The sequence below is a fragment of the Macrobrachium nipponense genome, chromosome 30, assembly GCF_015104395.2.
Source record: "Macrobrachium nipponense isolate FS-2020 chromosome 30, ASM1510439v2, whole genome shotgun sequence".
Classification (NCBI taxonomy): Eukaryota; Metazoa; Arthropoda; class Malacostraca; order Decapoda; family Palaemonidae; genus Macrobrachium; species Macrobrachium nipponense.
This window is the reverse complement of record NC_087218.1, coordinates 3,988,936-4,015,533: the sequence shown is the minus strand read 5'-3', so window position 1 is coordinate 4,015,533 and position 26,598 is coordinate 3,988,936. Positions and strand designations below refer to the sequence as shown.

At 38.2% G+C, this 26,598-nt stretch overlaps 1 protein-coding gene across 1 annotated transcript in view; it reads left to right on the top strand.

Moving 5' to 3' along the window:
• The window catches only part of LOC135202236 (gamma-tubulin complex component 2-like), a gene marked incomplete at its 5' end in the record, with an annotated part of 79,913 nt that overhangs the window by 26,993 nt on the left and 26,322 nt on the right, over positions 1–26,598 (top strand). The window contains 7 exon segments of the mRNA XM_064231509.1: positions 750–878; positions 4,183–4,359; positions 14,680–14,851; positions 16,027–16,177; positions 16,808–17,038; positions 17,773–17,967; positions 18,219–18,393. Coding sequence (XP_064087579.1) covers positions 750–878; positions 4,183–4,359; positions 14,680–14,851; positions 16,027–16,177; positions 16,808–17,038; positions 17,773–17,967; positions 18,219–18,393 — 1,230 coding nt within the window.

Below are 26,598 nucleotides of genomic sequence, written 5' to 3'. Positions count from 1 at the left end.
TGCTGTCTGTCCAATGATGACTTTTTATTTATTTGCTCATGAATATATCCAGGGATTGCTGTTGGTTTTAGTTCTTATCTTTTATGATAGCATGTCAGCTATAGTTGTAATTTTGCAAAGAAAAGTGCAAAGAAATATTAGAAAAAAACAAGTACACTTCCCACAAAGTTACTGAATGATATATATATTAGCCCATCCCTTAAGGGTTAAGTGATAAGTAAATTAATAATATCTTAACAAGTAGATATTTTTCTCCGGTTTTAAGATACTTTTGCTTGTTGGTTATCTATGTATTTAACTTTTATGTTTTTATGTTTTTATTTATAAGAATGAATATTTAGTAGTTTGTCATATTTTGTTTTTGCTAAGTAAGGCTAAGTGGGTTTTCTTGTTTAGGTAGGTAGAGGTTAATTACTCCACTTATTCTGGAGTTCATTCACTCATGTTTTTGAGCTTTAGATTTTATTTATAAGTTTACTTAATACCCCGCCTATTCACGGTTCAGTATTCATGGCTTCACGTATTCATGGATTTTTCTGTCGAATTTATCCTTGAATTATTTTTAAAAAGTTCCATAATTTGCTACTTTCTTCGTTGAGAAATGTTCACTAATTACTGTATTTTCATATTATTTTTGTGACTAAATACAGTCTTTATGATAAAAAAATTATTGACAAAGTTAAAGGAAATTTATATTATTAGGGAAATACTTTTAACTCCTTTTATTGTTATTTTGTATATTTTTGCAGCTGTTGATTACTCAGCTGGAAGAGATGCATCGACAATGGACTTTAACATTACACAAGCTTTTCTTCTACATTGAAAAAACCATGGGAGTAATGGATACTTTGGCCTGCATCACAAGCATAATTAGCAGAGTATGTTTTTTTTGTGATTTTGTTTTTACTTAGATAATACGCTTGCTTTTATAATATGAAGGCATTTGAATGTAGTTTTGTTTCCTGCATGTTTGCACAATTGTGAAAAAATGTACATTTTCATAAACTAGATTATTGATGTCAGTTTTTTTTTTTTTTTTTCTCCAACACAAAGTTTTGTCAAATAAACCCATCAAGTGTGTACATGCTTACTTTTGTGTCCTGAATGTTCCCCAAGTTCTACAGAAAGAAGAACTATTGCAGTCTCACAGTTTATGCCCCACATGAACCCACAGCTGAAGCAGGAATATTTGTTTATATGAAAAAACATGTTTGTCACCTGACTTCAGTGCGACAAATTTTAGTCCCATCAACTTAAACTTTCAAGTTTTGAGTAGTCTTTCCTGTACATGATGAGACCATTGCGGATAATCATCGATTTATGACTCTGTGCATGCACATAGGAGTGCTCTTCACTTAACTCTTTGAAGTTAGCTGGATTGGTTGCATTTCACTTGAAGTCAAAGGCTATTGAGTTTGTTGGGTACAAATAAAAAACTTATTAGGATAGCATTAAAATATACCGTACATAGTTTGGGTTTAAAAATGTGCAGTGATTCATACTGTACCTGTAATGTGCAGTGATTCATACTGTACCTGTAATGTGCAGTGATTCATACTGTACCTGTAATACCTGGATTTATGACAGTTTTACAGTTTTGAGTTACAACATGGTTTTTTGGTCCATAGCCCTATCATAAATAAAGGGATACCTTAACCCTTAAACGCCGAAGCGGTATTTTAAAAGTCGTTTCCCATATGCCGGCGGTGTTCGCAAGTGAGCGCCGAAGCAGAAAATTGTTTTTTTTTTTAAAAAATCACACCACGCTTAGTTTTCAAGATTAAGAGTTTATTTTTTGCTCCTTTTTTGTCATTGCCTGAAGTTTAGTATGCAACCATCAGAAATGAAAAAAAAAATCATTATCTTATATAAATATTGGTATATATGACAGCGCAAAAAATAATTTCATATATAATTGTATACAAATCGCGCTGTGAGCAAAACGGTTAAAGCTAATGAGTTAATTTTTTTTATTGTACACTAAATTGCGATCATTTTGGTATATAACACATTGCAAAACAATCAGGGCAACACAGAGAAAATATTATCACAAAATGATGCATGAATTTGTAACGTGTGGACGTAAAAAAAAGCCGTTTTCAAAAATTCACCATAAATTGAAATATTGTGCTAGAGACTTCCCGTTTGTTGCAAAATGAAGGTAATTGAATGAATATTACTAGACTGTAAGTGTTGTAGCTTACAATTGCAGTTTTCGACCATTTCAGTCGAGTTAAAGTTGACCAAAGGACGAATTTTTTCTATTTATCGTTATTTATATGAAAATATTTCAAAACTGATAAAAGCTACAAACATAGGTTGCTTTTTGTTGTATTCTACGTGAAATTGCGCACATTTTCATATATAAAACTTTATGTAACGGCTACTTTAAAATGGTGCAAACATTACGACAATCGGACGAAAAAATTTATGATTTTTTCAGAAGAGTTACCGCACGGACATAAGGAAAAAGTTTAATTCATAAATTCACCATAAATCAAAATATTGTGCTAGAGACTTCCGATTTGTTGCAAAATAAAGGTAAATGATTGAATATTACTAGAATGTAATAGTTTTAGCTTACAATTGCGTTTTTCGACCATTTCGGTAGAGTCAAAGTTGACTGAAGGTTGAAATTTTGGCACTTATCTTTATTTATATGAAAATATTTCAAAACTGATAAAAGCTACAACCATGGGTTGTTTTCTGTTGTATTCGACATGAAATTGTGCACATTTTCATATGTAAAACTTTATGTAACGACTAATTTAAAATGGTGCAAACATTACGACAATCGGACGAGAAAATGTCTGATTTTTTTCGGAAGAGTTACTTTGCGGACGTAAGGAAAATGTTTTTTTTTTTTTTCATAAATTCACCATAAATCAAAATATTGTGCTAAAGACTTCCTTTTTGTTGCAAAATAAAGGTAAATGATTGAATATTACTAGAATGTAAGAGTTTTAGCTTACAATTGCGTTTTTTGACCATTTTGGTCGAGTCAAAGTTGACTGAAGGTTGATATTTTGGCACTTATCGTTATTTATATGAAAATATTTCAAAACTGATAAAAGCTACAACCATGGGTTGATTTTAGTTGTATTCTACATGAAATTGTGCACATTTCCATATATAAAACTTTATGTAACGGCTAATTTAAAATGGTGCAAACATTATGACAATCGGACGAAAAAATTTATGATTTTTTCGGAAGAGTTACCGCTCGGACGTAAGGAAAAAGTTTATTTCATAAATTCACCATAAATTGAAATATTGTGCTAGAGACTTCCAATTTGTTGCAAAATAAAGGTAAATGATTGAATATTACAAGAATATAAGATTTTTAGTTTACAATTGCGTTTTTCGACCATTTCGGTCGAGTCAAAGTTGACCGAAGGTTGAAATTTTGGCACTTATCGTTATTTATATGAAAATATCTCAAAACTGATAAAAGCTACAACCATGAGTTGTTTTTTGTTGTATTTTACATGAAATTGCACACATTTTCATATATAATACTCCATGTAACGGCTAATATAAAATGGTGCATAAATTATGTCAAAGTGACGAAATAATTTCTGAGATGTGTCGCTGATACTTTTTAGTGCGAGAAGAAAGAAATTCGCGCTTGCACGCCTGGGTAATGATTGTATCCCCCAAGGCGCGTGATTCAAAAGTTTTTGCCTAGTAGGCCTATAACTATTTTTCCACGAATTTAAAAAAAAAGTTGTTTTATATTGACGTACCATACGTCCAATCGGCACTCAACAAACAATTTATATCGATGTTTAATACGTCCAATCGGCGTTAAAGGGTTTATATATATTCTATATAGAGTTTTTGTTTTATATTTATAGTCGTAAAGAAATTTGTTTACAAGTAATTTTAACATATTTTGACTATTTTTTATGTTTCCATATTTCTAATGTGCTGTGATAAATTTATTAAAATTCAGGTTGACATTAAAATGAGCATTATTCCATGAAAGGTCACATTAGAGCGTGATCAAAGGAAAATATTGCATAGCCCGTAAGCAGTCAGTGAAGATTGAGTGTTATTTGCCACAGACTATTTTGTTTTAGACCAGAAGTTTCTAAGGGTTAGTGTAGTATGTATTGAAGGTATTTGTTGGTATTGTTGAATGAAATTTTGTTGTAATAAATTTTATTTTATGTACTTTAGTCAGGTGCTCATGGAGGTGCCGTGCTTAGCCTACTTCATGACCGTACCATCAGCCTCACTGGGTGTGCATACAGGCAAGATGTCATGGTATTTCTCACTCAAGCCACAGCAGAACCATTTATGGACATGCTCTCTAAATGGTTATACAGAGGTACTATAAAGGACCCATATCATGAGGTAAGTGATTTAAAGTTAGATAATTATTATTTTAGTAAGTGTGTACAGTATTTCAATTGACATGGTGTGTATTCTAATGGAGGATCACACATCTTGTTATAAGCAAAGCTCTTTTATCCTAAGTTTATTACTCCTAAAAAAAATGAAGTGGCAGAGGTCTTTGCAAGACCCATCACTGACCCATTGCATTTAAGGGAAAATACTAAACATTTTTCTAAAGAAAGGGATGGCAAGTGGGGATGTGAATATGATTACATAAAAATTTATAGTAGTTTTGTAGTTGTGGAGGATTTCTGATAACCACCACTTCAAGCTGAAGTGTATGATTTGTATTTGGTCAGTACAGTATACTGCTTGTTAGAATAAATTACTTAGTTTTATTGGAAAGTACCATCAAAGTTGACTTATGGCACATTTTCCCAAGTGACACTTGACAACACCACCAAAACTAGGCTCAGTAACTTTGAAACCCTGGTTCAGTTAACATTGTTATATTAACCCAGGGGCAAGCTGCAGCAACATTAGATTCCTGGATCTCCAAATGTAACTTACTTCACTGTCATAACGCTATAAATGTATACCGTATATACTCGAGTAATGTGCGATCTCGCATATCATGCGACCCCAAAATTTTCACCAATAAACAGTGGTTTTGTCATGTATCTCACGTATCATGCGAGTTCCTTTTCCGAGGTCAGTTCATAAGGTTGGTGCTTTAGCGTGCTAATGGCCGAGTCGTTCAGATGTGTGCTGCTGCTAGTGAAGTTACGGTAATTTTCTTATTGATCTCGAGAATTGAATAGAAGATCTCAAGATTAAAAAAGAATCCCAAGATAATAAAAGAATTGTAAAAATAACACGCCTTGGAGTCCTAAATCATTCTCTCTCTCTCTCTCTCTCTCTCTCTCTCTCTCTCTCTCTCTCTCTCTCTCTCTCTCTCTCTCTCTCTCTCTCTCTCTCTCTCTCTCTCTCAGAAATAAATACTGTAATTTGAGTCTTTCACCAAGGGGGAACAGTAAATGTGTAGACATCGTGTGCGTGTTTAAAAATAAATGTGCAGTACACACACATTCCGATGTTTCGGTTTTTGGAATTTTTCAATTTCGGAAATGTGAGGTCAGATGCATAATCAAACAAACATCACTACTGCAGCAAAAACATTTTTTTCCTTTGTTTTTCATTATTGTTATTTATTAATTACAGTTTATTTAAATAAATATTAATATAATACTGTTACATGAATGTGAGATAATTAAGATCACCTATAATAAAATAGTGGGACAATGAATATCATATGTTCACTAATAGCTATTATTTTCAAAACAAAACATTCCCGTAAAACGCAAAAAAAAAAGTATATGACATAACAATCAAAACAATCTAATAATGTTTTGCAGTTCAACTTGTGAATTTCAACAATAAGTATGACTATATAATATATATCACCATATCGATCTTGCAGTTGAAGAGTTGTAAAATTTTGAGGATGGTCCGGGAAAAGGATTTGTACTTTGTGATTACGTATCGCTACAACACCATGTGGTATTTTCATACCACTATATTGATGACGCATCGCTACGACACACTGGTATTTTTCATACCACTATACATTATAGTTAAAATGATCCTGTTATATTATTGTTTTCACGAAGAAATAATTATATAAAGAAAATTATCGAGTAATTTTTGCCGTCGGCAGTCAGAAAATCACGAACATGGTAACGTTCAAACCTAGTGTCATCCACGGCATATGTCTATAAATAGAACAGAAGCAGAGGGCAGTCATTGGATAACAGATCTCCATGGCTACCAAACCAGCAATCAGGTGTTAGTTATACTACTCTGTGAATTTCTTAGAATGAACGTTTACACGTAAACACACGGGAAGGGGCTAACGATGATGTGTGCGCTTTGCATACAGTACCTAGTTTTTGTTTTTATTAGTGTATTTTACTGATTACATGAAGAATACTCTCTCTCTCTCTCTCTCTCTCTCTCTCTCTCTCTCAGGAAAGATACCGTCAATTCAATTTATCAGTATCTTTTCTTGATAGACAGAGTAAAATATTAGGACTCCAAAAAAGCTTGCATATGTCAATTATTTTATTATCTTTGGGATTTTTTGGTTAATCTTGGGAATTTTCCATGGTCAACTCTTGGGATTAGTAAGAAAAATGCGATTATTTGAGTAGCAGTAGCAGCTGCTGCAGCGCACACCCAAATGAATCGGGTAAGCCTAGCACGCCAAACAATAGCATTTACAAAATGAGCGGAGCTCTTTGGCTGGGCTGTTTTGGTCCACCCACGTGTTTGATCGCATATCTGCCAAATTTATAACAACAAACAGAGATAAAACCCATTTCTCCCATTACAGATATCAAATATTATCTTTTCCGTTTGCGCAGAATTCTAAATAAATTACGTAGGTTCACGATTGATAAAGCTTTTTTATGCAATAACAAGAAAAGAAACGGAGTCAGATTTTCTATCACAGGGCATTCTCATTTTGGTGCTGTTGCGAATATTTCAACCAGTTCCACGTGCGTTTAAATCCATACTGACTGTGCAGTCTGGAGGCAGTTCTCCCTTCTACACATATCTTGATTTCTTAATATCGTAGGTATAGAATAAATTGGTGAGCAAGGAAATATGAAATAAAGCATAACAGTAAGTTTGACGAGTGAGAAAATAAACAATCGTATACAGACAGACTCTCTCTCTCTCTCTCTCTCTCTCTCTCTCTGAGAAAATAATAGATAGGAAACAACGACTGAATATTGCTTGAATGCGATATGGCAAAGTTTTGGCCTGACTGAAGTGTGGAGTGACTTTGACACCGACTTACAAGTTATTCCTCACAGCCATGGATAGACATCAACTTCACAGCAAGAAAGGGAAAGGGCAATCATATACAAAATAAATAGGTATAGAAAATGCGAAATGAGGCCCTATGTTGTCCCATGAAAAAAACAAAAGCTCTCAGCTCGATGGACAGCTGTAAGATTTAGGGGAGAGAAGAGAGAGAGAGAGAGAGAGAGAGAGAGCGAGCAGGGGCCGAATAGGAAGGAGATTAAAGTACCTGGGAATGAAAACCCCTTATAATCTTATAATTATAGCCTCGGGGTATGTCTCAAGGACATTCAAAGGTCTGTCACACACGGGCAGTTGTTGTTGTTGTAAAATTAGCATAAGGCAGATCTTTAAAAGCCACGCAGGGAGCTCGCCAAGGTGACAAGACTATACCTTCCATATGAATTGACGATGTCCTGTACGAAGATGCAGGAGATGAAGATGAAATGATCAAAGATCTGGAAGATGACGAATATGATGACTGCCTTGATGGCAAAGAATTCGGAGCAGTATTTGTTGATACGGACACGGAGAACGACTTTGGAGGATTTTAGTGTATTAATTTTATGCATTTTTTTTTACTTTAATAAATTTTCACTTACCTGCGTATCCTAAAATGAAAAAAATAGTTCAAGTAACAAATGTTTCTTTTACTGAGTAAAACAAAAAGTAAAAAATCCTTCGGTGTTGTGCCTTAATCAACTGATTTGGAAATTATAGATGGTTAGTGTAGAACAGTTAAACATGTTGTATAAACCAAAATAATGCAAATGGCGCACGATCGCTCTTTTGTATTTTAAAATACAATAGTAATATGAGAATGCATACAATATTATTGGATATAATGAAGTACAAGTAAAGCATAACTTTTTAAAAGATCTACTGTTTTCCTCCGGTAGTAACTATCGTGATCTGCCGATTTGGGAAAGCATAGACGGCACGCTAATTTTATACCGCATGTATGATGCGACCCCTTTAAAATTAGCTTTAGAATTAGGTTTCAAAAGTCGCATAATATGCGAGTATATACACTATATTACGTTTGTTGAAAAATAGATTTAAGGTACATCATTTGTCAAATGAAGGGATACAAATTTGTCTTTTGTTTATGCCTAATGTTACTTTTGGAGAAAATCAGAAACTTTCTTATGATGATTCTTTACAACATACTGTTTTATTGTAGTGTCTTACCGAACAATTATAGAGCCGTGATTTCCACGAGCGGCAGGATACTAAATTCAAATTTAGCGCGTCTGCGTCGCCAACACTGGTGGTGATGACGTCATCTCCCTCCACTCGCGGGAGAACCAGGTACAACTGCCCAGGTGAATCCAATTCTTTTCCTGCCGGCGTCCGGTGAACATCGGTGGTCGGTGCGGTTGGATGACTTTGCTTCGCTTTTTTCTTGTGGATTTGATCTTCGGAATTGGTGAAGTACTCTTTTTTGGTGTTGTTGTTATTTTGCTTTTTATTTAGGCGTTGCCATGTCGGATTCTAGTCCGTCGGGAGTTAGGTTTTGCATCTCAGGATGTAAAACTAGATTATCCAAGTTAGAGTATGATTCTCACACTAAATGTGTTAAGTGTAGGGGACAGGTTTGTTCAGCAGATCGAACATGTAACAAGTGTAGTGATTGGACTGATTCTCAATGGAAGTTTTTTAGTTCATACTCGGAGAAATTAGCTAAAGACAGAATTAGAAAAGCAGCGCTTAGGGAAAGTAGACTTAGCTCTGCTTCATCTTGCGATGCATCTGTTCCTTCTGTTTCTCCTCAAATTGTTATGTCTCCTTTAACTACACCTCCTATTCCTCCTACTAATCCCACTTCTCCGGATTCCCGTGTAGTTTCTTCCGACACCATTGCCAGTCTGGAATCGAGGTTAGATCAGAAATTTTCGGTACTAGCGAATACGGTTTTGCAACTTGGTAATTCAGTTAAGACGTTTTTGGAGAAAGCGGCTTCAGGTAAGAGTGTAGTTGAGGGTGCGTCTGTCTGTCCTGACACGTCTCCTAGACAAAGGTCACTGTCCAGCTCCCCCGCACCGGGGAGAAGACATACCGGAAGTCCAAGGGAGTCGATCGGGATTTGCCCACAGACAGGCGCCTCTCTTGTTGAGCCTGTTGCGCCTCAACAGGGCTCGGTTAAGCGTTGGAAAGGTGTTGCGGTCAAGCAGACGCCTTTCGAATGATTCAAGCGATTTCGTCTCTGGTCGCGCGGCGCTCTTGGCGAGATTCGCCCGTTTCGCGTCCCTTAAAGAGACGTTCAGGCACCGATTCTTCGCCTCCTCCAGTCAAGCGGTATAAGGAGCCTGAGAGTAGGGTTGCGCCTCGGCCGTTAGCAGCTCGTTCGTCGCCTCAATCTGTGCCTTTTTCGGCTCCATCTACTAGTAGAGATTGTGGTTTTAGCGCTGTAGCTAGCAGTTCTAAGGGTGTTTCTTTAGGCGCTTTTTCGTCTGTTACGCCTGATGCGCCTGTTTCGCCTCGAATTTCGACTCCGAGCGAGGCGCAAGTAGTTTTTCCGCCTCCTGCTGAACATTTAGGCTCTTCCAAGCCTACGTTAACTGTTTTTGATTCGTCTCTGGCGCCTTTGCGCAAGCAGTTAGAGATGTTAACCAACTGGATGAATGAGTCCAAGGGTGGTTCGAAACCTTCAGATCCGGTTGTAGTTCCGTCTACTTCTTCGGCGGTATCGGAGAATGAAGAAGAAGTAGAGGAGGAAGGAGGATTCACATCACCTCTCGTGTTATTCACGTCTCCTTAGATTTCTTCTGGTATCTTATCCAGATTATTTTGAGAAAGCGGCTCCGCGCTCCCCAACTTCGACTTTTTTGATGAGGAGGAAAACTTCAGACCCTCTCCTCCCAAAACTTGTTCTATCTAAAGCGGTTAGACATTCGTTGAAAGAGACGGAGAAATGGATGTCTATGAAAAGAGACTTAGGGAAGGCTCTTTTTGCTTACCCTCCCTCTAAGTTGCTTCGTAAGAGGTATAGGTTTTATGTAACTGGGGAAGCTCCTTCTCTGGGAGTTTCTGCCTCCTCCCAGGGAGACTTCTCCAGTTTAATCGACTCCTCTAGAAGATCTGCTTTCGCCGCAGCGAAAGTTTTCTTTACAGCGCCTGAGTTGGACCACGTTGTAAAGAATCAATTTAAACTTTTGGAAGTCTTTAGCTTCCTTGATTGGACTATTGGCGCTTTAGCGGCCAAGATCGAAGACTGTCCTTCTCTTTCTCAGGAGTTAGCGGAGAATTGGATTGGTGTTCTGTCCTGTGCGGACAAATCCATTAGGGATGGATGTGATGAGTTAGCTTCGCTCATCGCCTTTGGTACCCTTAAGAAAAGGCAACTTTGGTGCTCCTTTGCTTCTAAAAGGGTTACTTCCCAACAGAAAGTCTGCTCTCTTGTTTGCTCCTTTTGTGAAAGATAACCTCTTTCCAGACGATGTAGTGTTGTCAATTTCGTCTGCGCTAGATAAGAAATCTACTTCGGATTTACTGGCACAGTCTACTAAGAGACCTAAAGCTCCTGTGGAGACTGTTCCTTCGGTTTCTCCTCTGGCCCAAGCGCCTTTTCGAGGGAGAAAACCCAAGTGCTTCTTTCGGCCGAAGTCGAATTTGCGACCTCAGTTTAAGGCCTCGGCCAAGGTTAACAAACCTTCCAAATGAAAGCTCGGTTCTTCATGCACCAGTGGGAGCCAGGCTGGCTCTGTTTTGGGAGGAATGGGAAAACAGAGGAGCAGAAGCCTGGGTAGTGCAAGTACTCAAGTTCGGCTATCGTATTCCTCTCGTTTCACCTCCCTCGCTCTCACCTGTGCCAATTCCATTCCAGGCATACTCTCCGGGCTCAGACAAATTTCTGGCGCTAGCCGCAGAAGTGGAAGCGCTTGTTCTCAAAGAAGCGATAGAACAGATAGAAGGGGATTTTCCTCCAGGCTTTTACAATCGCCTTTTTGTAGTTCCCAAGTCATCAGGGGGCTGGAGGCCGGTTTTGGATGTGAGCGCCCTGAAACTTGCATGTCCAGAAAACAAAAATTTCATATGGAGACCACTCGGTCGGTTTCTGGAGTCCATCAGACAGGGGGATTGGATGGTCTCTCTGGACATGCAAGACGCTTATTTTCACATTCCGATACATCGCGAATCTCGGAAGTACCTGAGGTTCATGTTCGAAGGCAAGGTGTTTCAGTTTCGGGCGCTTTGCTTCGGACTAGCGACCGCTCCTCAAGTTTTCATCAGGGTTCTATCCCCGATAGGAAGCTGGCTGCACATATTAGGAGTAAGAATCTCCCTCTATCTGGACGATTGGCTTCTCCGGTCGGAATCAGAGAGTCTGTGCATGAAGGACCTTGGAACAACTCTGGATCTTGCCAGAAAGTTAGGAATTCTGGTCAACAAACAGAAGTCCCAGTTGGTTCCATCTCAGAGCATCCTTTATTTGGGGATGATTCTGAATGCTCAAGTTTTTCGGGCTTTTCTGTCCCCGAAGAGGGTTCAAGGCTGTCTGGAGACAGTTCAGGAGTTCTTGGACAAAAAGGTAAGTTCTGCCAATCAGTGGATGAGGCTCCTGGGCAAATTGACGTCAGTGGAGAAATTTGTGACGTTGGGAAGACTGCACATGAGACCTCTGCAGTTTTCCCTGAGAGCCTCTTGGTGCAGGAAGACACAAACCAGACTCGATTACCTTTCCTGTCACAGATCAAATAAAAGAGGACCTTAGTGGTGGCTCTCTCGAGCAAGGTTGGAAGAAGGTTAGATTTACGACCCATCCTCCCGAACCTACAGTTCTTTTCCGACGCATCGGACACAGGTTGGGGAGCCCTACTGGGAAATCAACGGACTTCAGGAGCTTGGTCGGAGAAGGAGAAGAAGTTCCACATAAATGTAAAGGAACTGTTAGCAATTTTCCTGGGGCTCAGACAGTTTCGGAGCTTAGTAGAAGGTCGAGTAGTGGCAGTGCATTCCGACAACTCCACGGCTCTCTCGTACGTGCGGAAACAGGGGGGGACTCAGTCTTTCTCTCTATACGAAGTAGCCAAGGATCTCCTCCTGTGGTCAAACGAAGCGAAGGTTCAGCTAGTCCCGAGATTTGTTCCGGGAAAGATGAACGTCCTGGCGGACGAGTTAAGTCGTCAACAGCAAGTGTTACCTCTGGAGTGGACTTTGGACAACAAGATTTGTCAGAAACTTTGGCGCCTTTGGGGAGACGACCGTCAATAGACCTGTTCGCGACATCAAGGAACAACCTGTCTTCCTCTCTTTTGTTCTCCAGTCCCAGATCCTCTAGCTTGGTCGGTGGACGCAATGCTGTTGGATTGGTCGGGTCTGGAAGCTTATGCATTCCCTCCGTTCGGTCTAATAAGAGAGGTGCTGAACAAGTTCATGTCGCACAGCAATGTAACACTAACGTTAATCGCTCCCTTTTGGCCCAGGAAAGAGTGGTTCCCGGACCTTCTCCATTTGTTAGTAGACTTTCCCCAACTTCTTACTCCAGAGAAGTGGCTTCTCAAACAACCTCACTTCAAGAGGTTCCACCAAAACTTGTCCGCTCTAGCTCTGACAGGGTTCAGACTGTCCGGAATCTTGTCAGAGCGAAAGGATTTTCAAGAAGAGCTGCAGAAGCTATCGCTCGTTGTAGGAGAGAGTCTTCTAACAAACTCTATCAAGGGAAGTGGAGAATCTTCAGAGAGTGGTGTAGAAGTGCTAAAGTCTCTACTTCTGCGACCTCTTTAACAGAAATAGCAGATTTTCTTCTATTTCTTAGGAACTCTAAGAAACTGGCTCCTTCGACGATCAGAGGATATAGAGCCATGCTCTCTTCGGTTTTTCGACATCGAGGTTTGGATATTTCTCCAATTCAGATCTGTCGGACCTCATTAGGTCTTTCGAAACCACTAAGCTCCGCAAGATACAGTGGCTTGGAACTTAGATGTGGTGCTTAAGTTCCTCATGGGGCCACCGTTTGAGCCTTTGAAGTCGGCTTCACTCAGGAACTTGACTAAGAAGGCACTTTTTCTTATTGCACTAGGTTCTGCTAAGCGTGTCAGCGAATTGCACGCTATAGACAAAAGAGTCGGTTTCTCTCAAGGCAATGTTGTATTTTCGGTATCTTTGACCTTTCTAGCCAAAAATGAGAATCCTTCTAATCCTTGGCGAGGAGTTTTGTGGTAAGGAACTTATCTGATTTGGTTGGACATGAGGAGGAAGAAAGGCTCTTATGTCCAGTCAGGGCTATTAAGCAGTATCTGTTTGCCACTAAGGGTATTAGAGGACAATCTTCTAAGCTCTGGACCTCGTTCAAAATCCCTCTCGTCCTCTTTCTAAGAATGCTATATCGTTCTTTATTAGAGAGCTTATCAGGGAAGCTCACTCGCAGTCCGAGAACGACAATCTTTCCGTTCTGAGAGTTAAAGCTCACGAGGTTAGAGCAGTGGCAACTTCTTTAGCATTCAGAAAGAATTTATCTTTAGCTTCGATTCTTCAGAGCACGTTCTGGAGATCGAATTTGGTTTTTGCGAGTCATTATCTCAAAGAGATAGAAACGGTTTCGAGAATTGTAAAACGTTAGGTCCGGTGGCGGTTTCTGGCATGGTGTTGGGAGAAACGGCACAGGGGTCGTCACCTCTATGCTAACTTTTCACCTTGAATAGGTTGTCGAGTTCAAGGGAAGCTGGGGGTACCGAGTACCTGGGATACTCACCAGTCTGTTAGGTCAGATTTTACAATGGTTGGGTATATATGTTTTTAAATCTGGTGTTGGTGACAAATTTTTTGTATGATTGAATTTCTGGTCTTAGCCCAGGGCAAGGGCAATCTTTGTTGTTACTATCCTCCGTCAGTCAGCCTTGTCTCGCTTGAACTACGGAAAGATTCCACTCCTGTAGAGGCTAACTTTGGTCAAATTCCAATTCCTCTACAATAGTAAGAAGAGCACCGACCAGAGGCAGTAACAGTCTACTGTAGCTCTCTTACAAGGTAAGGTACAACAGACACCTTGAGTGTTTACTGGTATTGCAATTAAATGTAACCATTTAAAAGTACTAGTGGTCCACTGAATCCCACCTTCCCATAAATTTGTAATCAGCTCTATAATTGTTCGGTAAGACACTACAATAAAAATGAAATTTTCATTATTAAAATGAAGTTTTATTGTATACATACCGAACAATTATGATTATACCCACCCTCCTCCCCTTAGGTGGACGGACGGGCAGAAAGAATTGGATTCACCTGGGCAGTTGTACCTGGTTCTCCCGCGAGTGGAGGGAGATGACGTCATCACCACCAGTGTTGGCGACGCCGGCGCGCTAAATTTGAATTTAGTATCCTGCCGCTCGTGGAAATCACGGCTCTATAATTGTTCGGTAAGTATACAATAAAACTTCATTTTAATAATGAAAATTTCATTATCTTAAAATTTAATCCTGTTAGTATTCATAATTTGAATCATGTGATTTATGATGCAATGCCTTTCAGTTCATGGTAATGGATCGTGAGAATGGGATTGAAAATATGGATGAGGCTATAACCGATGACTACTGGGAGAGACGCTACTCAGTAATTCATCAGAATATTCCAACTTTCCTGAAGGCTTATGACAACATGATCCTTCGCACTGGAAAATACCTTAATGTTATAAGGCAGTCAGGTATGTTAGTGTATTCATTGTGCATGTCTTCCATTATGCTGTTATTCCCAGGCTTGGGGCATGTTTATCTAAAATTTGAGTAAATGCTGGTTAAATACAAACCTGTGAATAATCAGTTAATTGGATGAATGAGGTTGCCAAGGAATTATTTTTATTCATTTTTGTTGCATTGGTATTTTAGTCAGAAAGAGGTCTGGAAGCAGGCTTTTTCACAGGCTTTACAGCTTATTTTATAGACAGTTTAGTTGAATTTCTAATGGACATTCCCTATATGTACTGATACATATTTACTATTACTAATGTAAGTACAATATAATTCTTGTTAAATTTAGTGATACAGTTTTGTTTGCTAATTTTATAGAAAGTCACTGAAATTCTATATTGTAGGGCTATTATGCTTTTTATTCTTAAACCTAAGAGCAGCCATTCATTAGATGTGACTAAAATATCAGTATGTAATGTAATTTATGGGAAGCTGTCACTCTGTGGTAGGGTAAGGTTCCTATAAAGTAGACCGCTAAGCTATTGATAACTAAACAACTCCATAATATTGAATTTAATTGAAATACGTTCCTCTCTACTCAAAAAATTATAAATAATTGAAAAGCAGTTTATTTGCAATACATCTACAATACACATAATTGCGCTGTGAAAGAAAACAACATTTATTTCTGTTGTGGATTTTAACAAATTAAATTGAAAAGAAGGAATTTGGAAAGAAACAAAGAAAAAGAATTGTACAATCACTGAGGCCTCCTCCAATTCCTGAGTACTGCTGTACCAATAATTGTAAGTAACTTAAACTATGTGCACTCAGTGAAACCAAAGCAAAATTGTTTATACCAGAGAAAATTACATGATATAAGAGAAATTAAAAGAAACTGAAATGAAAGAATAACAAATGGCTAGTAAAAGGAGAGAAAGAATAGTTTTCCATCAATTCAATAATGCCTCTAAGCTGGACTTCCAAAGGTAACAAGATGGGATATTTTTGCTTTTTAGCATTTAATGCAAATAGAAATAATTGGAAAGTCATAGTTAAGAAAATTATTTATTTTTATTTATCACATGCTCAAGATATGTATTTCTTTAAGAAAAAAAGTGAGCAATTTTAGGTTAGGAAAGTTAGAAAAGAAATGATAAGATTGTGCTTATGATAACCACTTTGTACACAGATCCTAATGTTACGAGCCCAGAACAACAGAAGCTGTCTTATAATATGCGTGACAACTCCTACGCGGAAGTCATTGAACGAACTTATAATTTTGCTTCTAAAAGGCTATTAGAATTGCTAATGAAGGAGAAGGATTTGATGGGAAGACTAAGGTAAGATTTGTACATTTTTTATTCAAAGTATGTTTAGATATGCTTCTGTTTTGTAGTAATATTATACCTTAGTATATACATATTTTTTATCTTTATATTATTCTACAAATTTTTTTTAAAGATATATTTTGATTTTAATATTCCATTCCAAGTCATCCTGTTAAGTTCAGTATACATATACCAATTTCTGATAGCAAATCAGATTTATCAGATGGTTAAATTTTGTGCTTTAGTAAATAAAGGGGTGGCCTTTCCATAATGGGGATTATGCCACCTGTGGTCAGTTTTTATATTATTAATTTAACAAAGCATTCAAGTAATTTTTCCAATGTTTTATAGGATGAGCTCAAGGGATTCAACCCTATATGTACACTTCAGACATTTTTGTAATTACTATATGTAAAATTTATGGGATGAATACTCTGACATTTTACAGTAGTTTTTAAACATTTTTATTTTTTTATCTTTATATTATTCTACAAATCTTTTTTAAGTTAGTTTGTTTTTGTTTTCTTATTTGTTTTTGTAGATATTCATGCAAAATAGTATAGTTAAAATAGTGGAAAATCTAATTACTATAATTTTATCTTTTAATTGTAGCTTTTATTCATTCATTTTAAAACATTTCAGATCTGTGAAGCACTACTTTCTTTTGGACCAAGGTGACTTTGTTGTACAGTTGATGAGCTTACTAGAAGATGAACTGAAGAAGAATATTGATGATGTCATTCCTAATCGTTTAGAGTCCTTATTAGAACTGGCTTTGAGGACATCTGCTGCTAACAATGACATGTACAAAGACGACATTGTATGTGAACTACAGCCTATCACTCTGATGCATCAGATGCTCAGAATTTTAAGGTGACTTTCAGCTAATTGATAGGGATCTTTCCTCCTCTGGGAACTGTAAACTCACTGTTTTATTTGAGTGTGAAAACTTTTCTCCCAAGTATTTTCCCCATTGCTTAGGCTTGTCCCTAAATTTCATGATACATCCATCCATCCATCTAAGGTATTTTCTCTCAGAAGCATACTTTAGTTCATCTTGCAGCATTAACAGATCAACCACATAATTATATGATTTAATCAATATTTCTAGAGGAATGATGTTGAATTTAATTAAAAGCTTTTCAAAACTGTAATGTAGAGATAGGGAATATTTTCACATTCACGTTTAAGGAAAATGTATGCTTGTTATACAGTATAAAGCTAGATAGTTAAATAGATAGATAGATACATAGATAAATGTGAAGTGTTGATTGTTGTGGTCTTTTTTATATTGCATGTGTTTTTTATAGTTTGTTTATCTTGTAAGTAGTGAGAACTGCTGCAATCTTTGTTACTTAACAGGTTTCATTACTAATTGGGAGGGGCAGACCCTGCAAGTATCTGAGAAGTCAAAATGCCACTGTATTGTAATTTTGCCATTTAACTTCAAGTTATTGTTATAGTATAGTATTTTTCTCTATTTCATTCTGTTTCTAAAGTTGTCCTTGTCTATCCCAGTTTTAAGAATCTGAACTTTTAAAATGTAATGTTTAATGTTCATTATCAACAGTCTTTGCATACACTAAAGATACTGGTTTATCTGACAGCATTGATACAGAGGATGAACATGATTTCTACCTTCAAGAAGACAGATTACAGCTTTCAGGTCTCCAGGGATTTTCTCTTGGCTATCGAGTCACTTGGCCTGTTTCTCTCATCTTGGATCGGAAAACCATCACTCTTTATCAAATGATATTTCGTCACTTGTTTTTCTGCAAACATGTGGAAAAGCTATTGTGCAGGTGACTACTCTGAGTTCATTGTTTTTTTTTTTTAGATTGTAGTGTATGCTATTGGTTTAGTGTTACTTGTGTGTTTGATTGATAGGTAAACATCCACATAATAATTGTCAGTTCATTGCTCAATTTTAGATGTTAAGAGTTGTTTGTAACTATTTTTAGTTGATTAGGTTTTTCAAAATGAAAAATTGTATAGAAACAAAATATATGCTTTGATTTTTTTTCCAGATTATATTGTTCTCTTGTTTTTGCAGAGTCTGGGTAAGCAACAAAGTAACCAAGAGCTTCCCACTCTCTGCCTCTCGCACATACAGTTCAGCATTTGCTCTTAGGCAACGTATGCTGAATTTCATTCAGAATATTGAGTATTATATGATGTTTGAAGTTATTGAGAGAAACTGGCAAACTTTTATCAACAAAATGCAAAAGGTAAGTTTACAGTTTCATACATTCAACTTCCCTGTCAGATACGTATATACTTAGCTATAGACTCCGTCGTCCCCGACAGAAATTCAAATTTTGCGGCACACGCTGCAGGTAGGTCAGGTGATCTACCGCCCTGACGCTGGGTGGCAGGAATAGGAACCATTACCGTTCTAGAACCAGATTTTCTCTGTCGCGGTAGTGTCAACATACGTTGTTACTACCTCCTGACTTGATTTTCGTTTTTCATCGCCATCGATCTTCTGGGCTGTCTTTTGCAGGGAAGTACTGGGTCTTTGGTTTGGCATACGCTTTTATTAACTTTTTAATTAATTTCGCTTCGAAATTTCGAAGAATATATTACGTGAAACTACCGAATTTTTCGGTAGACACTCACATAGTTTGCAAGAAAGGGAATTATTAATATTTATTCATTAATACGTCCTTCTTACAGCACTTTTATAAAGGCTTTCACAAGAGAGGCGGTCTACTCTATCAGCCTCACTTAGAAAGGGACCTAAAAAACCTCTACACTCTGAGTCTGTCTGCGTGCAGACTGACGAGAAGTGATAGGGGTGAGAGGATTTTGCAAGGTGAATGACAAGTGTCATAGAAAAGACATAGAAGTGCTGCAGATCGTGCTGGATTGAATGAGGAAACTGTCCTCTTCCGATACCTCTGTGACCCACATAGCGGTTTTTATTCCTTTTCTGAGAGAAGAATCACCTTTGTATTTATATCTGCTATCACAGATTACAGTAGCAGGCTATACTCTGTCTTTACAAAGGAACTTGAAGATAACAGAGGACTAAGTTCCTCGGGATCTTACACGATACCTCGAGACAACCAACAGTAGGACATTATGTACTTCGAGTTGGAATCTTTTCGTGGCCCGCAGATTCCTTGTTTTGACAAGTGGGAACCTCCTCATCAAGCTTCTTTAGAAATCTTATGAGAAAATTCATTTTTTCTCTTGGCTCTAACAACTACCAAGAAGACAAGTGAATTTAAGTTTGAGGTCTCGCATCGGATTCAATGGAGGCTCGACTATTGGTTCTTACCATTACATTATTTCTGGAAAAGAATTAACACCCTTCTAACCCTGCATCAGAGCTCTGAAGTTAAGGGATTCCCTTTTGAAAGGGGAAGAGATAGAAGGGTCTCTGTGCCCGGTCGGGACGCTTGAACTTTATCTTTAATAGAAGAAATCGCTTAAGGGCTTCCTACAGAGTCTTTGGGCTGCGATGAGGACATGAAACGCTTCCCAGAAGGTATTCAGAAGGAGAAGACAAGAGCCAAGAAAGCCCTGAGATCGCCCACTTTCGTCTCAGAGTTATCTTCACCTTCCAGACCTCCTTCCCCTCTTTCGGACAAGGAGAGGGAAGATTCTACAACAAGAGACTTCCTTGACAGGCAGGAATAGAGCTTGTCAGCAACGGAAGTATTCACAAAGGATCCTCCTCGGAGGAAGACTCGTCTCTCTCGTCCGGTGTAGATATCCTATCGTCTACTGGATGTAACTGGCTACAAGCGCCTCCCCTCGTCCGAGACCAGAGGCTCAAGGTGGAAGAGTTCCTTCCACCCTTCTCCAGTCTCCTGATAAACTATTGTGGTTTGTTCAGGATCCTCGGGCAACGTAGCGCCAGCCAGGCACCAAATGCCAAACAGGCGAAAAACGCCAGAGGCAGACAGCTCAATTGAACGCTTTTATTGTCTGATGCGGAGAAGGAGCGAGCCTCCAACCTGGCACAAATGCGCCAAAGGCGAACAGATCGGAGAGATGAGAGTGTCCGATGTGGACATCGCCAGCCAGCCTCGAGACTCCAGCCAAGCTCGAAGCTCCAGCAAGTGGGGAGGAGCCAGCCGGGCGCCAGGCGCCAGGCGCCAAAAAGCACCAGCCAGGAGCCAGGCGCGAAACGCCATCCAGGCGCGAGGCGCCATCCAGACGCCAGGCGCTAGCCAGGCGAGAGGCTCCAGCCAGGCGCTAGGCGCCAGCCAGGCACAAGGCGCTAGCGAGGCGCCAGAAGAGAGCCATATTAAAGAACACCCTGGTCTTCTTTGAGACAAGTGTGATCTCTAAAGCACTTCATAAGTGACTTGATGATTCCTTCAGACAGCTGAGAATTAAAAGCGCATGAAGTGCGAGCTTTTGCGAATTCTTGTTCTTTCCATAACAATATGTCATAAAGGACATATTAGCTGTCACATACGGGAGATGCAACTCTGTGTGGACTTCCCATTACCCGAAGGATGTCAAGTTAACCTACGAGAGATCCTTCTCTCTTGGTTTATACTTATCTGCGGATACGTTGCTGGGATAGGGAACTGATACTGATCCTTAACTAGTGAGTTAAATTTAATTAACGTGGTTTTTTTTCTTTGGGTTGTTTGAAAGGAGTTTGGGGATAACTCTTTTCAAATTAAGCACTAACCCTCGTGTTAGGATCAGGTGATCGGGATCGGTGTTGTGCTCCTTAATTATGCCACTAGGCATAGGTGTATTGTCATGTAAGTGGATAAGACCCCATTGACAAAGGCCATCAGGTTCTGCCGAGTAAGTGAATAAGACCCCATTGACAGTCCCATAGGTCACATCCTCGCTGAGGCTCTTGAGGCGAAGCAGACTCCTAAGCAATAGCTAGGAAGTCAACCCTCTGTCTAAACAGATAGGAACCAAGGTTTTTTATATATTACCTACAACGCATGTTGTTTACCTGTCTAATCAGTAATTAGCTGTCTCTTACCCTCCGCCAAAGGTGCCAATCAGCTAAGTATATCTCTGACAGGGAAGTTGAATGTATGAAAATTATATTGTTATTGTACAATAAAGTTTCATACATACTTACCTGGCAGATATATACGATTAAATGGCCCACCCAGCCTCCCCTCATGAGACAGGTGGAAGAGAAAATCTGGTTCTAGAACGGTAATGGTTCCTATTCCTGCCACCCAGCGGCAGGGTGGTAGATCACCTGACCTACCTGCAGCGTGTGCCGCAAAATTTGAATTTCTGTCGGGGACGACGGAGTCTAAAGCTAAGTATATATCTGCCAGGTAAGTATGTATGAAACTTTATTGTACAATAACAATATCATTTTATGCTGAAAGATTTTCTACTTATGAGGGAATGATAAAGTGAAGGGTAAATTTATGATGGGTTGTAGAGAGTAAATTTAAAATATTTTTGCAGTTAACATTTGTATATCATATTCAGTCTATACTGACTGCTATAAAACATGGATTCACTAAAATGGAAATTGTGGAAAATTTTACTTCTATGGCATAGTGAGTAAAGCCCTCTACACACAACTCACTTGCCTCTTAAATGCAAGTTCAAGCCAGTTTGAGAGTTAAGGAAATGTTTCTTATGTATTGAATTTGAAAAATAATCTATGTATATGAACTGTGTTTCTGGGCTAAACCTGTGTCGCTCCATGAAATGCTCCTTATTGCACCATTTCCAAGGTATAAATACTGCTAAATATACCAGGGAAAAAAGTTGCATGGAATGCCAGGAATATACCCAGCTCGCTCACCCTTATAGGGTGTCGGTATAGTAACTGGGGCGTGTTAAAACCACTATCAGAGGTCTTCTGCCATTTAGTCTCTTCCTTTGTCAATCTCTCCTTTCAAACTAGGCGCCATACCAGCGCCATCTACCGCCCAATACCGCTACTATTAGCGCCTCGATAGCCATTCCTTTAAATAGCACTGTCGTGTACACTTGTATATTTGAATGTAACAACATTATTTTGGAATTAAATGAGATGCTATAAAGGAATGTAGACTTAAGATATTGTTAAAATCTGTTTAGATTTAAGCAATTTATTAAATAGAGTAGAATTATCTTAGAGTTAGTTTCTCCCTTCCAGTAGTCTTATAGAAAGTATATCCAAGCTTGTGGGAGTAATTCTCTGTTACTATTTCACGGAGCGACACAGGTTTAGCTCAGAAAAGGGATTTTGACAAAGGAAAAATCTATTTCTGGGCGTATGACCTGTGTCGCCCAGTGAACCTGCCCCTGAAAGGGGAGATTGACAAAGGAAACAGTTCATATACATAGATTATTTTTCACCCTATAGCCCCAAGCTTGGGTGCTATTTTCAGGAATGGCTATCGAGGCGCTAGTAGTAGCGGTATTGGGCGGTAGATAGCGCTGGTATGGCGCCTAGTTTGAAAGGGGAGATTGACAAAGGAAGAGACTAAATGGCAGAAGACCTCTGTTAGTGGTTTTAACACGCCCCAGTTACTATACCGACACCCTATAAGGGTGAGCGAGCTGGGTATATTCCTGGCATTCCATGCAACTTTTTTCTCTGGTATATTTAGCAGTATTTATACCTTGGGAATGGTGCTATAAGGAGCATTTCACTGGGCGACACAGGTCATACGCCCAGAAAAGGGATTTTGACGAAGGAAAAATCTATTTCTATGCAAGGGTTCGTGTCGCCCAGTTAAATAATCCCTTAAGTTCATTATTTCTAGGTAAATGATACTAGCATTACCAGAGAAAAACAAAAATAGGGGGATGTCAGAGTAACTGACTCGCTCACCCAAAATAAAAATAGGGTGTCGGTTTGGTACTAGGGCGAGTGAGACCACTACCACGAACCTCTTGTCATTTAGAGTACTCCTTCATGAAAATTCTCCTCCCACGCCGACTGCAGCGCCTCTCGTGGCCATCCTTGAAGTTAGAGGCCAATCTTGGGCGCAAGGGTGGGAGAAACACGGGGGGGATTTCACTGGGCGACACGAACCCTTGCCCAGAAATAGATTTTTCCTTCGTCAAAATCCCTTTTCTGGGCTCAGTTCGTGTTGCTTCGTGAAATAGTACCAGAGAATTAGCACAAGATTGGAAGAATAAATTAGTTTCTCAATAAAACGAAAATAAAATAAGATAAATGAATATAATCTAGTTGAAAAATTTACAAAGTTATCATAACGTTGGTTAAACTTAACCTAATTTAACAAATGTTAGCTTAAAACATATAATTGGGTTTAAAAGCAGACTTAAACTAACTTATGATAGCTTAAAACTAGATTCTATGAGGCAGTATGTACAAGTGAGACACTAGCATAAAAATAAGAGAGGATAACTCACTACAGTTCTTAAGACATATGATTTAATAGCTTATAATATATATGGGTGTGCCTCCCTAGCAAAAAAATAAGGGAGAACAACACCAAACGGTCACAGTTAGTAATAATATTTACAAGTGTGAGTGCCCCTAGCATAAAAATAAGGGGCACATCACTATATGTAGCCTTTTTAGGCTGCTAAGGCTCAAAACACAATTGAACCTGACGGTAAGGTTAGGGGAAATGTTAGTGAGGCAGGTAGAAAAGGAGATCTGGATCTTCGACTACGACTACTGGACAGTGTCAGTGGAAACTATGTTTCCCGCTGCCACTGCCGGAAATTTAAGAGATTCCAAGGATTTTAAGTAGTGACGTTTAAAAACTGTCGGCGATTTCCAGCCCTTTAAGTCATCGAAATTCATATGCTGGAAGTAATTAATAGAGGTGGCCACTGCCCTGATGTCATGGGCTCTAGGGAATGAATCAGGGTTAGCTTGTTTAATAAAATACAGGATTTGTTGTCTAATCCCTTTTATTGAAATAGTGCCACCTTTTTCCCTCATAAAGAGGGGCCCTGAGGATCTAGATGATGTCCTGGACAGATAGGCTCGTAAGGTCGTCACCGGACAAAGAGAAGGGTCTTGTGGAAGAGGGAGGACCTTCCAAGGGGCCCATCTCATTAACCCTTAAACGCCGAAGCGGTAAAAAAAAAAGTCTCCCGTGTGCCGGAGACGTTTCAGAGTGAGCGCGGAAGCGGAAAAAATATTTTTTTCAAAAAATCACAGCGCGCTTATTTTTTAAGATTAAGAGTTCATTTTTGGCTCCTTTTTTTGTCATTGCCTGAAGTTTAGTATGCAACCATCAGAAATGAAAAAAATTATCATTATCATATATAAATAATGCGATATATGATAGCGCAAAAACAAAATTTCATATATAATTGTATTTAAATCGCGCTGTGCACAAAATGGTTAAAGATAACAAGTTACTTTTTATTACGTTGTAATGTACACTAAATTGCAATCATTTTGGTATATAACACATTGTAAAACGATAAAAGCAACACAGAGAAAATATTATCACAAAATAATGCATGAATTCGTAACGTGCGGACGTAAACAAATATTTTTTTCAAAAATTCACCATAAATATAAATTTTGTCCTAAAGACTTCCAATTTCTTTCAAAATGAAGACAAATGATTGAATATTACTATACTGTAAGAATATTAGCTTACAAATGCAGTTTTCGACCATATCTGACGAGTTAAAGTTGACCGAATGTCGAATTTTTTTTATATTTTTTTTTATATGCAATTATTTCGGAAATAAGAAAAGCTACAACTTTCAAATATTTTTCGTTTTATTCTACATGAAATTGCGCACATTTTCATATATAAAACTCTATGAAATGCCTAATATGAAACGGAGCAAATATTCCGAGAATGGGACTTACGCATTTCGGAGATTTGTGGCGGAGAATCCGCGCGCGGAGGGAAGGAAAGTTTTTTTTAAAAATTCACCATAAATTTAAATATTTTGCTAGAGACTTCGAATTTGTTTCACGATGAAGATAAATGACTGAATATTACTAGACTGTAAGAGTTTTATCTTACAATTGCGTTTTTCGACCATTTCGGTAGAGTCAAATTTGACCGAACGTGGTTTTTTTTTCTATTTATTGTGATTTATATGCAAATATTTCAAAAATGAGAAAAGCTACAACCTTCAACTATTTTTTGTTGTATTATACATGAAATTGCGCACATTTTCATATATAAAACTTTATGTAACGGCTAATTTAAATTGGTGCAAACATTACCACAATCGCACGTATGATTTTTTCGGAAGAGTTACCACGCGGACGTAAAGAAAATGTAATTTTTTTTATAAATTCACCATAAATCGAAATATTGTGCTAGAGACTTCCAATTTGTTGAAAAATGAAGGTAAATGCTTGAATATTACTAGAATATAAGCGTTTTAGCTTACAATTGCGTTTTTCGACCATTTCGGTAGAGTCAAAGTTGACCGAAGGTTGAAAATTTGTCACTTATCATTTTTTGTTTATATGAAAATCTTTCAAAATTGATAAAAGTCTACAAACCATGGGTTGTTTTTTAGTTGTATTTTGCATGAAATTGCGCACATTTTCATATATAAAACTATATGTAACGGCTAATTTAAAATGGTGCAAACATTACCACAATCGCATGTATGATTTTTTTTCGGAAGAGTTACCGCGCGGACGTAAGGAAAAAGTTTTTTCATAAATTCACCATAAATCAAAATATTGTGCTAGAGACTTCCAATTAGTTTCAAAATTAAGGTAAATGATTCAATATTACTAAAATATAAGAGTTTTAGCTTACAATTGCATTTTTCGACCATTTCGGTAGAGTCAAAGTTGACCAAAGGTTGAAATTTTGGCACTTATCGTTATTTATATGAAAATATCTCAAAACTGATAAAAGCTACAATCATGAGTATTTTTTGTTGTATTTTACATAAAAATGCACACATTTTCATATATAATAATCCATGTAACGGCTAATTTAAAATGGTAAAAAAATTATGTCAAAGTGACAAAATAATTTCAGAGATGTGTCACAGATACTTTTTAGTGCGGCAAGAAAGAAATTCGCGCTTGGCGCGCCTGGCGTAAACGATTGTAAACAAAACAACCACCTTTGATCTGTGAACTCCCAGCATCCCCCAAGCGCGTGATTCAAGATTTTCGGGCTGGTAGGCCTAAAAGTATTTTTCTGCGAATTTTAAAAAAAACTTTTGTATGTCGACGTAAAATACGTCCAGTCGGCACCCGAGAGACAAAAAATGTCGACGTAAAATACGTCCAGTCGGCGTTTAAGGGTTAAGGGGTCCTCATTCTTTGCCAAAAAGCTACGATCTGGAGATAATAGGGCTTCTCCTGAGGGGAGAAATTCTACATGTCCAGAGGTTCTGGAAAGAGCCGACAGTTCTGATATTCTGGCTCCTGAGGCTAGGCTTAATAAAAATAATGTTTTCCTTAATAACATTATATAGTTGCATGAATCGTTGTCAGTATCTGAAGCCAGTTTGAGAACGTCATTCAAGAACCATGAAATTGAGCTCGGCCTTTCTGAAGGTCTGAG